A 15,227-nucleotide genomic window follows, 5' to 3' on the forward strand; every position below is an offset into this window, starting at 1 on the left:
AACTAATCAATGAATTTGGTAAGGTGCAGGACACAAAATTAATGCACAGAAATCTCTGGCCTTCCTATCCACTAACAATGAAAAATCAGAAAGAGAAATAAAGGAAACAATCCCATCTACCATTGCAACAAAAAGAATAAAATACCTAGGAATAAACCTGCCCAAGGAGGTGAAAGACTTGTACTCAGAAAACTATAAAACACTGATGAAAGAAATCAAAGATGACACAAACAGTTGGAGAAATATGCCATGTTCTTGGATTGGAAGAATCAATATTGTGAAAATGACTATACTACCCAAAGCAATCTACAGATTCAGTGCAATCCTTATCAAACTACCAATGGCATTCTTCACAGAATTAGAACACAAAATGTTGCAATTCATATGGAAACACAAAAGACCACAAATAGCCAAAGCAATCTTGAGAAAGAAAAACTGAGCTGAAGGAATCAGGCTCCCCAACTTCAAACTATATTACAAAGCTACAGTAATCAAGGCCTTATTGAATACAACCAAGAGGTCCACAAGAAGAAAAATAAATCCAGGAAAAAGCTATGAATGTGTAAGAAATAAGGATCTAAATAAAGTATAAGTGTCTAAATAAAGAAGAAATCAAGAAAAATATAACCATTAAAATTCAGATCTAGAAGTGCAAAAAATACTAACAAACTATGTCTACATACATATAGATAGATAGATAGATAGATAGATAGATAGATAGATAGATAGATAGATAGATCTTGATTAAAAACAACAGGAAAGTGAAAAATACTGTGGTACTTAAGTTTAGAAAAAGATATATGTAAGCTTTAAAATTGATAGGAAAATAAGCATAATTATTGTCTTTAATAATTTAGATGTAAATATGAAAAGTAACAAAAATACAAAGTAAAATTTTCAAACCAGTAAATATCAAAATATCCAAAGGAAAGTCAAGAAAGAAAACATTTCAAGTAGCAAATATAAAATAAGATAGGAGATATTAGTCTTAATATAAGAAGAATTACAGTAATTGTTAATGGCTTAAGGTCCCAGATAAACAGAATTTCAGATCAAATATAAAAGTGATATACAGAAATATGTTGTCTTGGAGAAAATAAGATGAGTGTACAAAAAGATAAAAAAATAAAGTAATAGACAATAGTAAAAAAATAATAATAATAGAAAATGTAATAAAAGATACATCTAGGAAAACATGAATTAAAAATTACATATATGTTATGTATCAATATATAAGGTCACAATTTTCATATGAGACTAAAAAGAAAAGCCTCAGGTTCACAAGGACTGTATAGGCTACTAAAGGCTAGAAAAATCAAAATGATGAGAATAAACACATAAGCTATAGCAATATAGTTTCAAAATCAAAGTCAAATCTTATGAACACTTCTCTAGCCTTATTCGTTCTCTTTTTCTTGTCAACAATCACCACGATCACACTCTCTTAAACACTGTGCTCTTGTAGCTTCCATGTTACCACACTGCCCTGACCACAATAGACTTTCATTCTCCTTGATTGGACCTGCAATATTTTGTTCCTGGGAGCTCCGTACAAGGTGTCCACAGCATCGACATACCAGTCATCCCCCGATCCCTCGTACCAGCTCCAGCCACACAGGTTTAAGGCCTCCCTGACACACATCTTGAACTTATCCTATCCAAATAAACATAACCCTCTTCCCTCTACCACACTGAGCCTCCTTCACGTTTGTCTACAGTCGAGGCAAAGAGCGGGAGCTCTTCCACAATTCTCCTCTCCTTCTCTGCACACATCCAAACCCAAGCAAGGCTGCAATATCTCTTTCATACCCAGTGCTTCTCTGCAGCTCCTCTGCACCAGGACACCATCATGGTTCCTCTGACCTTGGTAGCCTCATCACAGCAGCCATCAGCCAGCTTTCTCAATGGTTTCATTTTATTCCCCCCATATTTTTATATCTTCCCATTTTCCCTGGAATCCAAACTTCATGGCATGGCATGTAAGTATCCTCGCCGTCCCTACATCCCTTTCTCACCTCATTTCACACTGTTCACCATACTGCAACCACACTGGCCTTCTTCATGCACACTAAGCTCTTTCCTGCCAGGATATTTGCACGTGCTTACTCCTCTTCCTGAAAGCTATTCTCCCTGATCTTCCTATGACTGGTTTCTTTCCCTCATGGTCTCAGTTTGAATCCTACTTTCAGATCACTATATCCAAAGTACACCTCTCAGTGTAGAGAAAAAGGAACCCCCCTACCTTGTTGGTGGGAATGTAAATTGGTGCAAACACTATGGAGAACAGTATGGAGGTTCCTTAAAAAACTAAAGATAGAACCACCATATGATCCTGCAATCCCACTCCTGGGCATATATCCAGAGAAAAATCCAATTTGAAAAGATACATGCATCCCAATGTTCATTGCAGCACTATTTTCAGTAGTCAAGACATGGAAGCAACCTAAATGTCTGTTAACAGATGCATGGATAAAGAAGATGTGGTACATACATACAATGGAATGTTACTCAGCCTTTAAAAAATAATGAAATAATGCCATTTGCAGCAACATGGATGGACCTAGCGATTATCATACTAACTGATGTAAATCAGACAAAGACAAATACCATATGATACACTTTATATGTGGAATCTAAAACAAAAAAAAATGATACAAATGAACTTATTAACAAAACAGGACAGACCCACAGACATAGAAAACAAATTTATGGTTACCAAAGGGGAAAGAGGGTGGGGGGAGGGGTACATGAGGAGGCTAGGATTAACATATACATACTCCTATATATAAAATAGATAAACAACAAGGCCCCACTGTGTAGCATAGGGAACTATACTCAATATTTTATAATGACCTATAAGGGAAAAGAATCTGGAAAAGAATACATATATGTATATTTGTATAACTGAATCACTGTGCTGTAACCTGAAACTAACACTACATTGTAAATCAACTCTACTTCAATTTAAAAAATAAAAGTACGCCTCTCCATTTACTCTGTCTTGCTCACACTTATCACCATAGTACCTCACAGTGCCAAGCCCATAGTAAGCACTAATAAATATTTGTTAAATGAAATAATTGCCTTAAATTGAATGGCCTAGAATAATGCATCTTTAACACTATAAGCATTAAATATTTGTTAAATAAATCAATAATACAGGTTATTACTCACATGTTAAGTCCTATTCCTATTACATTTAATGTAATATAGGGTATTTTTACATGTTCAACAAATGAAATGAGAAAAAAATATATTTAAAATTTATATAGTCTCTAGCAAATCAAACTTTTCTATCTTTAGATTAAAAGACTTAAAGAATATACAAAATAGGTTACAAATAGAGAAGCTATAACTATCCATTTGCAGGTTCTCTCTACTAAAATATAATAATATTGACAATGAGTGATTACCTGTCTTCTACATCATTATTAAAGGATATTCGCCTATAATGTTCCAATTGAAAATTAGAAATACTCTTTTAGTTACAGGCAATTCTGTACATTTAAAATATACTTTAAACACAACTTTGTAAATCAACTCTAATAAAAATTTTTAAATAAGTAAAATACAATAAAATCTACTTTATACATACAATGTCCAATTTTGAAAAATAATATGCAAAAAGTATACTAATTCCAAGAGAGAAAATAAGACTGACCAAAAAAACCTAACAATTAGCAATAAAAGAAAAACCACCATCATTTGGAAATTTGGGTAAGTAGATCTGTACAAAGCATTAAAAAAAAAATAACTTGGAGAAATGTAATGTTTTATCCCAACAAATGAAAAAGGCTACATGATAAGAAGAGAGTACTTAAATATTCAATTATAACAATGTTTTAGTAGTCCTCAAATGATCTAAAATATCCAGGATTCTGTCCCTCTGAGTTAACGAACAATGAAATATATTCACTTAACCAAAAGAAAAGAATTCCAGAAATAATACCAGTGTTAAAGCTCTAAGACTAACACTACTTTAGTCTACCTCATTTTCAGTTTCTACAAGTCTAAGGGCTCTGAATTACATAAGTACTGAAGCTATGGTTTGGGATGAGAATAAGTCACAAATTCTACATACATTTCTATATCCTAAATGCCAACATATAACAACACAGTCTAATACTTTGGCTTTCAAACTGTTTTGAACTTGACCTACAGTAAGAAATAGATTTTACTGCAGCCTATATACACATGCCTATACCTGTACATGTAAATGAATTGAAATAAATGTCAACAATACCTACTCACTGCTTGGAATAATACAGTCTGATTGATAGTTTACATTCTTATTATGCTATTTTTAATATGCTGTTTGCTAACAACAAATAAACAAAAAACAAAAAAAACACAATGCTAGTTGCTATCCACTAATTTCCCAAATCACTACTGGGCCTTGACCTGCGGTTTAAAAATCATTAATCTAGTAACTCTTATGGTTCAGTAAATTATATTAAATACATACATACTTTGATTGTGTCAGAACCCAAAAATGTCTGTAGGGAACTTGAAGGAGAATCAGAAGAATGCTAGAAAAAAAAAAAAAATGGACAAGCTTATGATGCATCCATCCTAGACAAGCAGAGGGAAATGAAGTGAAGCAAAGCAAAGGTTTGAATTGCACGGTCTAGTCTAAGGCATTACCATAGACAAGGAATCCTGTAAGACCTTATCAATGGTAGCACAGAGCTCTTCAGTTTGCTGCCTGAGCTGTTCAGGGAAACACAACTGGAAGAATTGAAACCAGGTACTGGGTTAGCAATGAGTTTCGGGATTGCATTTCAAAAGCAGGGGTGATCTGAAGCCATTACCTCCAGAGGTGGATCTAATGTGTTGTCCTTGGAGATGCTCTCTGTCTTGGATGGTTCATCTAGTGCCTAGTGATAATAAATGAAATAGTTCTCATGTGAGGATTTTAGTCAAATATACATGTAGTAAAGTCTGAATTCAAAGAAAGCCCTGTATGTCTCAATGTTTCCAAGAAGAAATATCTTTGAAACGTTTGATGAGCTATTCTCTGACCTGGAGGCATTGCCCATAACTGCCTACTTTCTCCTGTGGAACTAGTATCTCCAATATAAGCAGTCTTGTAGTTCTTGTGGGCACAAGCCCCATTGGCTTTTGGAGCTAGGTATTTTGGGGGCTTTTCCCTTGGGTGGGAGCCTTAAAAGCTGGAACATTAGATGTGCAGCCTAAAACCTCAGGGCAAAGTTGGGAGCTGGGTTTTCCCTCCCAATTGTTTGGCACTGTGCCAGGGATGGGGTCGATGGCAAGAATGTATCTCAGCCATTCCTTCCAGATTTCGTATGGATATTTTCTTATTAATCTGAGATGCTGGAGTCACTCAGCTGGTTTCTAGATTTCTCTCAGAGGGAATTTCTCCATGTGCAGCTTTATATTCAATGTGTCCCTAGGAGGAGAGAAGTTCAGAAGCTGCCTATGTTGCCATCTTGGTCCATCTCCTTCATCATTTCTAATATTTATTTGTGTCCACCTGCCTTTTTTCTTAATCAAATTCCATGTAGAATTATCCATTTCTAATCTCTTAATTGGACTAACTTTTGGCTTTGATCTTCTTTGGCATACTCACATTCCATTTCAGTAGTTTCTGTTCATATCTTTATTATTTATTTCCTTCTATATTCTTTGGATTTATCCTATTTTCCCTCAAAGAATCCCTTTTGTTGTATTCTACAAGTTGTGATATATTGTATGGTCACTGTCATTCAATTCTAAATACATTTTTAGGTATTTCCATTAAGGTAGTTTTTCTTTCTAATTTTTTTAAAATTAGAAGGTAATTTTTAAATTACCTACTTATTTAGTTATAACCATAGAACTTCTCAAAATACCCATTTCTTATGTAGTGTGAGATTTATAGTATAAGACATGATTAGTTTTTTGTAAATATTCCATTTATGTTAACTATTCTCTAATTGTAAATATTCCATTTACAGTTAGAGAATTGTAAATATTCCATTTATGCTAAATAAAACATCTATTCTCTAATTGTTGGCTGCAGAGCTCTGTGTGTGTGTGTGTGTGTGTGTGTGTCTGTGTATGTATCTATCAGATCAAGATTTTTCATTTTTTTTTCAAATCATCTTAGTTTTACCACCTTCTTTTGTATGCTTATTCTATTAATAATTGAAAGTCATCAATTAATTAAAAGTCACCATAAAATCTCACAGAATTGTAGTGAGTCTGTTAATTTCTCCCTGTGATCTTAGCAATTTTTCTCAATGTAGTTTGAAACCATTTTATTAGCTACATTCATAATTAGAAGAAGTATACCTTCCTCATGAATTAAAGATTTGTCTTATGAGGTAACCCTCTATATCTCTAATAGTGCTTTGTGTCTTAATCTCTATTTTGCCTGATACAACCAAATGTTTTTATTAGCATATACCTAAGATGCCAAATGGAAATAGACTACATCGCTGAGTCACTGACAGAGAACCATGCTGAATGGCCAAGTTCAGCTATACCCAACTGTGATGTGAGGAGGAAATAAACATTTATTATGTTAAGCTATCCCTCTTATTTCAATAATTCACAAAGGAAAATACTGTCTGAAAATCATTTTTTCAAAATCTATTTCTCTGCATTAAATAAAATATAAAACATTGGCTATGATAACCTAATAGAAACCCTTGAGACTGCCTCTTTCCTACCATAAAAAAATCTCTTTTCCTCTCCTCCTCCATCCTCTGTATTTTTGATTAATCATGAGTAATGGATAGCAGGGAACAGAAAATGTCGTAAAGATAACTCCTTGCTGGTGTTCAGACAGCTTAATTTTTCCTTGACATGGTGTTCTAATCACCTCCTATTTACCCTGTTGGTGGGAGAGGGGAAGGGCTTCCCACTCTGTGGTGAGGGGGATGGCCGAATACATGACACCTGACACTGGACAGATGAAATCAACAGCAGTTTAATAGTCAGAGGTGGTCACGGCCCAGGGGAAGAAACTGCATTCCATCAGGGCCACATAAGAGCTGTGCTCTGGGAACAGTGAACAACAGGGGCTGTGGAAGGCAGGTTTTGTAGGATCAAGAGAGTGAGGCTTCCCTGCTTCCTTAGAAGGGTGTGGTCGGCTTGATTGAATAAGTAGGCGCTGCACCTGGTCGGTTTGATAGGGAGGGTTAGGGGACCTTATCTGGGGGAGCAGAGTGGGGAGGTGAGCTTGCAATTAGACCAGCTGAGGCCCTCCCAATTCTACCAGGTGCCAAGCAGGTAGTATTGGGCTCTAATTTTAGGTTTTACACTACACATGGCTTCTAACTATGACGATCATTATAGAGAAGAAAAAAGTCAGAAATTAATGACCCAGAGGGAGGGGATATAGGTATACATACAGCTGATTCAGTTCATTGTAGAGCAGAAGCTAACACAACATTGTAAAGCAATTATACTAAAAAAAAAAAAAAAAAAAAAAAAAAAAAAAAAAAAAGCCATAGACTGGGAGAAAATACTTGCAAAGTAGAAAAAGAAAAAAATTAACTAGTGACCAGGATTAGCAACAAACTCCTTAGGAGAAAACCTTGGGCTAGCTCTTCCTCGCTCTCCAACAACACCTTCTACCCACTCCTCACTTGCATGCTGCTCTTTAACCACAACGGATGACTTGAGTTCTTTGAACTTGTGCTGACCTTTCAAGCACAAGTTATTATCTTTGCCTAGATTATCCCTCCTCCATCCTCAGCTCACTTAGAATTCGTATTCATCCTAAAAATCTTAATCCAGCTCCTTTATAATGTTTTTTGGCGTTTGCACCAGGGAAAACCTACCCCTCCCTCCTTTGGGTACTGCATCATTCCATACATGCCTTAAGCATATTGTTATCATCATTACTCTTCAACTGTATCTCCTCTCTACTGGACCATTTGTCCTATAACAATTAGGAAACTATGGTATTTATCTTGGTGGTCTCAGGATAGAACACATGATATGTCTTCAGTAAAGATCTTTAGGATGACTTGAAAGGGCAGACTGACAAATAAATGGACTTAAATGAATAAACGAATCATAGAAAGAATATGATCTTAATATGCCTCAGTAAAATGCTCTAGAGAAGGAGTTTAAACTCTGAATGTTTTAAGTAACAATTTATTTTCCCAAATTTCAATTAAATTTGTTTACCATCAAAGATCTGAGTATGTGATCCATGTTAATATAATGAGCAAATATTTTTTCAGCCAAAATCAAATAGGGTTATTATCTTGATTACTTCTTGGGAAATTACTATAGGCAAACACAACTTTTATTATGCTACTTAAAGTATTGAAATTTACTCAAAGAATGTAAAAACTATCTACTCAGAATGCTTGGAAAATTAAGGAAGATAACTAGTATTCAGTCAGTAATGCTGAAACTTTGAAATGGAGACAATACTCAAACTGCATTAAAATTTGGAAGGGGGATTATTTTGAGTTTGAATAGCCTTGAAATTCACTAGAATTGATTTTTTTATTGACAAGGAGTTCTCTGTCAAATATATCATGTTGATCCACTCCTTCTAGCAGCCATAAAAAGTAGGTTTTTTCTCTGTAGTACAAAAATGCATTAAAAGAAAATATATTAAATCTCCATTAATGTGAAGCCTGACCATAGATTGCTTTTTGACAACGTAGCCAGCAGGATTGTATTGATGTTTCTTTAGATTTATTCATTTTGAGTGAAGTTCTCTCAGAATATTCTCCAATAAAAGATTTTATTTAAAAAAACATATATTTTCTACCAAACTGGCTGATAACCAAGTGAGGCATAAATGGAACATGCTTTGAATCCTATTTTTAAAGATTCTTAACTAATGGTTAGAAATAGTTCATTTAAAGTGGTTGTATTTTGCTCAGCACAACCAACTTTGGGGCCCAGTTTTTGAAAAGAGACATAGTGAATCTACTTTTAGAAGAAAATAGCTTCTGAGCTCAGCATGACATTATAATTCAGAGGCAAAGAACTAGGAACCAGCATTGTAAATCAAAGTCTTTATGAGAATATATGCCCACACACTGTAATAGGTGTTCCCCATCCAAAAGGAGCATCTCTCATGGAATTGCAAACACTGTTAAGTCAGATATATTGAATCAGCAGACTGACTAGAACCTGCTCTCTTTGGAAATAGGATTAAGTTCTAAAAATCTGAAAATAGAATGAATTAGTTGCACTCTAAGTAGAGTTAGAAAGTAAACTGCTTCCAAAGACAGGATACTCTAAAAGGGCTTGTAAACTTTTTGTGATGCCTGGACTATCTAACTGGATTGGATTTCAAAAAGTTCATGGGCGAGTACTGTATTTTAATAATGATAAAATTAACCTCCCAAAAAACAATTCAGGCAGAACCCCCAAACTGCTATACTTTGTTAATCTGACCAGCTATTTGGTAGAATAAATCCTGTGACTACAAGAGATTTGCTTGATTTTCAGTCATTAATACAAAACCTTTTGTAGGATTGGAGATATTCTCAGCTAAATAAATCTCATTTTGATTCTCTAGTCGGAGATTCAGGTCTGAATAGCATTCAGATCTGAAGAAAAGGGGGAAATGTATGCTGTAAGCCAAAGGGGCCTCCAATATACAAAATTACAGCTTCCTTAAAGGTCTAGGAATATTTATCAGCAGATTATTTTCATATGATTGGTTTAAAAATTTCAAGAATTGAGGAAATTTACTTGGTGTTTTTAATCCCAAGATTTCTGGAGGGTTAAATGTCTGTTCCTCTCACACAGAAGGAAGGGAGTTTTGTCAAGTCATTACAGCCAGTTTCAAACCTGTTCCTGAAGGCTTAATGACAAAGCCTCCAGACTTTTTCTTCATTTAATCAAGTATATCAGAAGGGTGTTCCTGGTTCCCAGCCAGCACCTCCTCTACTGTAATTCACCACCTCTCTTTTAATAACTCAAAAAATTGGGCTGCTTTGTAAACCCTCACTAACTCAGGTCTTGTCAGAACTAAGCTATTTACAATTCCCTTCAACTGTCCCTCATTAAAAAAAAAAAAAAACTTTTGCTGCTCTAATTTAATGAAGATTTAAATATATTCTAGCAAGTAATAAAAAATTAACCAAAACACCACCTCTTGCTCAATATTTCACTTTAGCTAATTGATGTCTGTTGCATGGTGAGCAGGGAAAAGCTAGGGGATAATCAGATCCCACTTAAGGTCCATTTCAGCAACTCACTAGCCCTGCAGCTTTGAGAAATTTAGTTGACATTTTGGAGCATCAAAATTTTCACAGAGTTGTGAGGATAGTAAAGCATTTAACTCAGTGTCTGACATGCTAAAGTACTCTGTATGGCAGCCATTGTGATTGTATTCTTTAACCATTAAAAGGTACCAAGTCTAAAACCAACTTACTTTCCTTACAGCAGAAGGCCTTTTATATCTTTTCCATGGAATTAGAATTGATGAAGATTATTCTACCCTAAAGAAAGACACTTATCATCATCCTAATTGCCATATACGAGGCCCCCTTATTTTTACAATCCTATGAGCAAAAAATTGCTTTAAAATCGTGTGGAATAAAATTGGAAATTTAAGAGACCTACCCAGCTGCAAACTAAATTAATTCATTCAATGAATGCTTAACAAAAACTACTATATTTTCTCAAATAGTTTATTGTAGAAAAAAAAAAAAACAACCAGTATACATACTTTAATATGGTTTAGTAAGTGCCTTAAAAGAAATAGTTGCATGGTAGACAATTGCCTAAGAAGAACCAATTAGTATAGATTTGGGTCCTGGGCACTTTTCCATTGTTAAAGAAATTGGGAACACATTTACTTCTTGAACTAACCTAAATTAAGAGATGACTCTCTAGTCTAGACCATATGCTAAGTCGGTAACCAGATTTTCTTAAATTTTTGAGACATGCAAAGATCCTAAAATAGTCTCACCCAAAGACATATGTTTAATCAGATTGGAGTTTACCAACTCATGTTTTAAAAAATTAAACTGGCAACTTAGAATAAAATGATTTGACAATTGACAAGATTTCTCAAATCTTTACCTTTCTATTTTTGTAGCACAGTTTTTACTACTGTCTTCAAAACAGTTGTTCTTTATCCTCCTTCCACCAGGAAAAATAAAATAATTTTTCTCCTGTAACTTTCATTTAAATAATTAATCCTATAATTTATAGGTGCTATTTATAAAATTGAGCTACTCTAAAATTCTTTCAAACACATTAAGCTTATGAATTAAATGCATAGTAATATCATTTGTTGGGAAACAGTACCTAACCATAGCCTTGATTTTATCCTGAGAAATAATTGTGAGGAAGGGAACAGATAAATTACTTACAAGGAAAAAGTGTATTCTTTCATGGAAAAAAATTAATCACTGTGAGACAATATATATTCACATTATTTGATTTCAAGGAATTATCCCTTCATCTTTCCTTTCCTTAATACAATTGCTCAATAAAAATAATAATCCATTTATTTAGAATATTAATATGTGCCCTTCAGTTTAATTTTAACTTTTTACCTATTGCTATCAGACTCAGATGATTAAGAAGAAAAATTAGTCAATAAGAGAGAGAGATCTTCAACATTCTCTGAAAAGGACAGCAGTACCCACATTGAGACTAAAAAATAATGTCCATATCAAAATTATTTCCTCTACAGAGCCCAGTATATTGTTGAACATATTGTAATAAGGACAGTCACAAATGCACGTTCATCTGATTATTTTGTTCCTGCTTTATAATCACTTGTATTACATCCTCATCTCAATCTTAAAGAAGATGATTATTGGCAGGAGATTAAGTCAAAGACCCCAACGCTAACACATTAAAATATGATGCCTGTAAAGCCTTAGTTAAGGCTTTAGTTAAAAATGCTTCCCTCCTAAACGTTCACAGGGGAAAAAATGATAGAAAACGGAATAAGCTATAAATTTAAATTTGACGCGGACAATAAATTACAGAATTGAAGTATCAGAAACCTCATGTCCCCTGCCAACAAAATGTACTCTTTTGAAAATTATGGGCTTCATCAAGGGGTGATTAAAACTGAAACCAATCCAAGGATTCAATAAAAGCTTAATGTCTGATTGGAAGGGATGCCTGTATTTCAATTTGGAGAAAATTTTGCTTTTAAAAATAGTATTATTTTTTTAAGTGATTCTGGTTCCTCATTAATTATACTATATTCTATAAAACTGAATGTGGTGTAAAAAATCCGGTTGGGGGAGAGAATTAATTGTCCATCTATCTTAAGACAAAGTAAATGTGCTTTTTCTATTTTCAAGGCGTTCCACATCACGAACCCTAACAGAATATTGTAATGACTCTGCACCATCACCCTACCCCTTAATTGTGCTGTTCTGTAAGATATTAAAGGGATCTCAGAGAAGCTTCTGTGATTTAAAATATTCCAAAATGTTATTCCTCTCCCAAATAGATGTCTCTGATGATTATAGTTTTAATTTACTCACTCAATTCAGAAATAAGTCCCTTTGATTTTAATGGCATAGGATGAGTTCTATTGTATAAACAGATGAGCAAAAAGATCGAAATTACCAGATTTATTTTTTAAAAACAACAACCATGAAAGAAACAGCACAATATCATTCAAGAAATATTACTGAAAATAGAAATAAACTCTCATAAAATCTTGGGATAATACTTTTGTTATTTAAAAATTCTTACAAAGTAAAATCTCTCATTGAGGCATACATAACATGGGAAAACTAGCAAACAAACAAAAAAATGTGGAATTATAAAAGGCTCTAAAGAAAAACAAACATCATGTTATATCCTGTGACCTTTGAAAAATTCAAATATTTATTGTCCAAAAACAACATCTTAGCCGAGACCATTATCCACACTAGATAATTGTATTAGATATTTTAAATTAGATATCATGATATTTAAACTTAGATATTTTAAATGAGATATCATGATATTTACATGTTGTGGTACTAAAAATAAAAATAATAATTTTACTGAAGAGTATGTTTTATTCAAAATTAAAAACACAAAACCTCTCCCATATGAACTTGCATTAGGTGCAATGCAAAGCGATACCACCATAGACATTTATGAAATGGGTTTGTGATGCAATTTGAAATTAAGCTAATCATTCCTCATTTTTAATGACTGACTAATGGATTATAATCTCTAAAATCCATTGAATTGGAAGAGAAGAGAGCTGGCCAGCATGAGGGAAGGACACTGTGACACAACAGCCCCTATTCTCTCTGCCTGGCTACTGGGTGGGAGAACTTCTCCCATTTCTGTGAAGGCATACACTTGTGACCAGATTTTGGAAATGTCCATCTGAAATGGGGAGAAGGTCTATGGTGAGGGAACACTTCTACTATGACTCCACATAATATTTAACTCTAGGAAATATGATAAGGGGCATCTGGTGAAGATGTCACTTCCTGAAGCCTCCTGAAACCTCCTGAAATTGGTGTTTTACGCCCATCTCATCTTTCAATGAACCATAGAAGGTCAAAATTCAGAAGAGAAGCTAGAGAAAAAGTTACAGATGGCCCCCTCACCCCCCACCCCCAGTTCAAGACATTCAGATATATAGAGCATAGACTCTGGGCCACAGGTGGATAATTGGGAATTTGTTATCAGAGATACATGATATAAGAGATACTGCCAACCAATGTTCACCTATATACAACTTAGCATCTCCCACTAACAATTCCTACTTTTTTAGACAAGAGAATACATAACAGTTTTATTCTCCAGATCATGCTAAAATAACAAGAATGTAGGCTCATAAGCCAGTGGTCAAAATACCACCTGGTTGCAAACATTAATATTTTGACAAATTATAACATTATTTGAAACACTATAATTGCACAGAAAAAAATGGGCTTCATGCAAAGATAAATTGTCAAAATAAGTATCATAAAAATAACATAGGAAATGTACCATGTCATAGACTTGGTAATTGATTTCACTTCAATTCTGATATGATCCTCCACTGGGGCTTCATTTGAGTCTTTGTAATGGACTTATGAAACAAGGGGCTTTAATTTAATTTACCTACGGAAGCAGAATCCTGTAATTTTATAGTTAACGACTCAATAGCAAGTCAAAAATGCCCTGGAGCCATGTGAAATTAGCTGGGTCATTGGAAGGGATCTCAACCCCTCCCTCCCATTCATGGAGGTCAGATCAATGGCTGAGGAAAGTGGATAAAGATGTTCAGACCATGATGGGATTTAAGAGGCTAAGTTGGATGTTTGGCTTCCACCCTGTGGAAGCCACTATTAATCATCAAATTTCAAAGGTGGCCAGTTGCCCACACGTAACCCTATTTTACCTCTTCTCTATTGATCAATGTGAATAGAGGTAGAAGCTCTTAAATATTAATAACCATTTAAAATTCCAAAGGACTGGGATGTATCCAAATCTGAATCAAGTTTCTCAGAGCTGCTTAGTAGCTTGGATAAATCCAGGATCCTACCAAGACTCTACCAATAAATCAATGATGTCTCCGATTCTATCCAAGATGCTTTCACTACGTCATCCTAAACTAAGAGCAGCATTTTATTTTAGCAAAGGCAGAACTTGAAAACAGAATTTTTTTTTAAACATAACAAAAATGACATAAGCAATTTTAGAAAACATCACCAAAATTCATTCTGCTTTTGAGCCAACACTGACCTTCTGTTCCAAAAGCAATGTGTTTGTTGGGATTGCTGCAAAAGCCTTGTAGCTGGACTTGGTCTTGTATTGCTAGAATGGGGGTAACCAGAAAGCAAGAGTGGAGTTGAAAAGGGGAAAGAATGTGACATAAATTTAGACTAGTTCTACCAAGTTAAACCACATGTTATCAAATGAAGAAAACAGTGATTATGCTTCAACAACTTGTTTTTGACAGAAAAAAATTAGTTCATCATGTTAATATTTTATTAGAATGAGAAGCAAAGAAATATCACAGTAAAATATCAGCCTAGGGATGATAGGCAAGTATATGCTATATCATTTCAGAACTTAAAAACATTCATTTTTACAAAGTTATATATAAATTTCTCATTAGCAGCATGCCCTGAAAGGAATACTATTGTATAAATATTTGGGGTATTTTTGCTTGATTCTCAAAGGAAAGCAATTCTTTTTTTATAGTGCCATAATTAACAAATATTATGCCAATAAGTTTAATTGAACTCAATACATTCTCTTGCATCATTCATAAAAACAATGATCAGAACACATAAAATTTAGCAGTAATTTTTATTTTTATTTATTTATTT

At 34.1% G+C, this 15,227-nt stretch overlaps 1 protein-coding gene across 24 annotated transcripts in view; it reads right to left on the reverse strand.

The window, feature by feature from the left end:
* Positions 1 to 15,227, reverse strand: part of MLIP (muscular LMNA interacting protein) — a 283,019-nt gene that overhangs the window by 101,692 nt on the left and 166,100 nt on the right. For 21 of the 24 annotated variants that reach the window (XM_055079757.1, XM_028479088.2, XM_028479081.2 and 18 more), the window contains 4 exons: positions 14,638 to 14,709; positions 4,812 to 4,877; positions 4,645 to 4,728; positions 4,470 to 4,529 (listed from right to left, as the gene is read on the reverse strand). In XM_055079757.1, coding sequence (XP_054935732.1) covers positions 4,470 to 4,529; positions 4,645 to 4,728; positions 4,812 to 4,877; positions 14,638 to 14,709 — 282 coding nt within the window. The remainder of the gene's footprint in view (positions 1 to 4,469; positions 4,530 to 4,644; positions 4,729 to 4,811; positions 4,878 to 14,637; positions 14,710 to 15,227) is intronic. The other 3 variants (XM_028479086.2, XM_028479084.2, XM_028479080.2) reach the window with 2 other exon arrangements.

This window comes from Physeter macrocephalus, chromosome 18 (assembly GCF_002837175.3).
Source record: "Physeter macrocephalus isolate SW-GA chromosome 18, ASM283717v5, whole genome shotgun sequence".
Taxonomy (NCBI): domain Eukaryota; kingdom Metazoa; phylum Chordata; class Mammalia; order Artiodactyla; family Physeteridae; genus Physeter; species Physeter macrocephalus.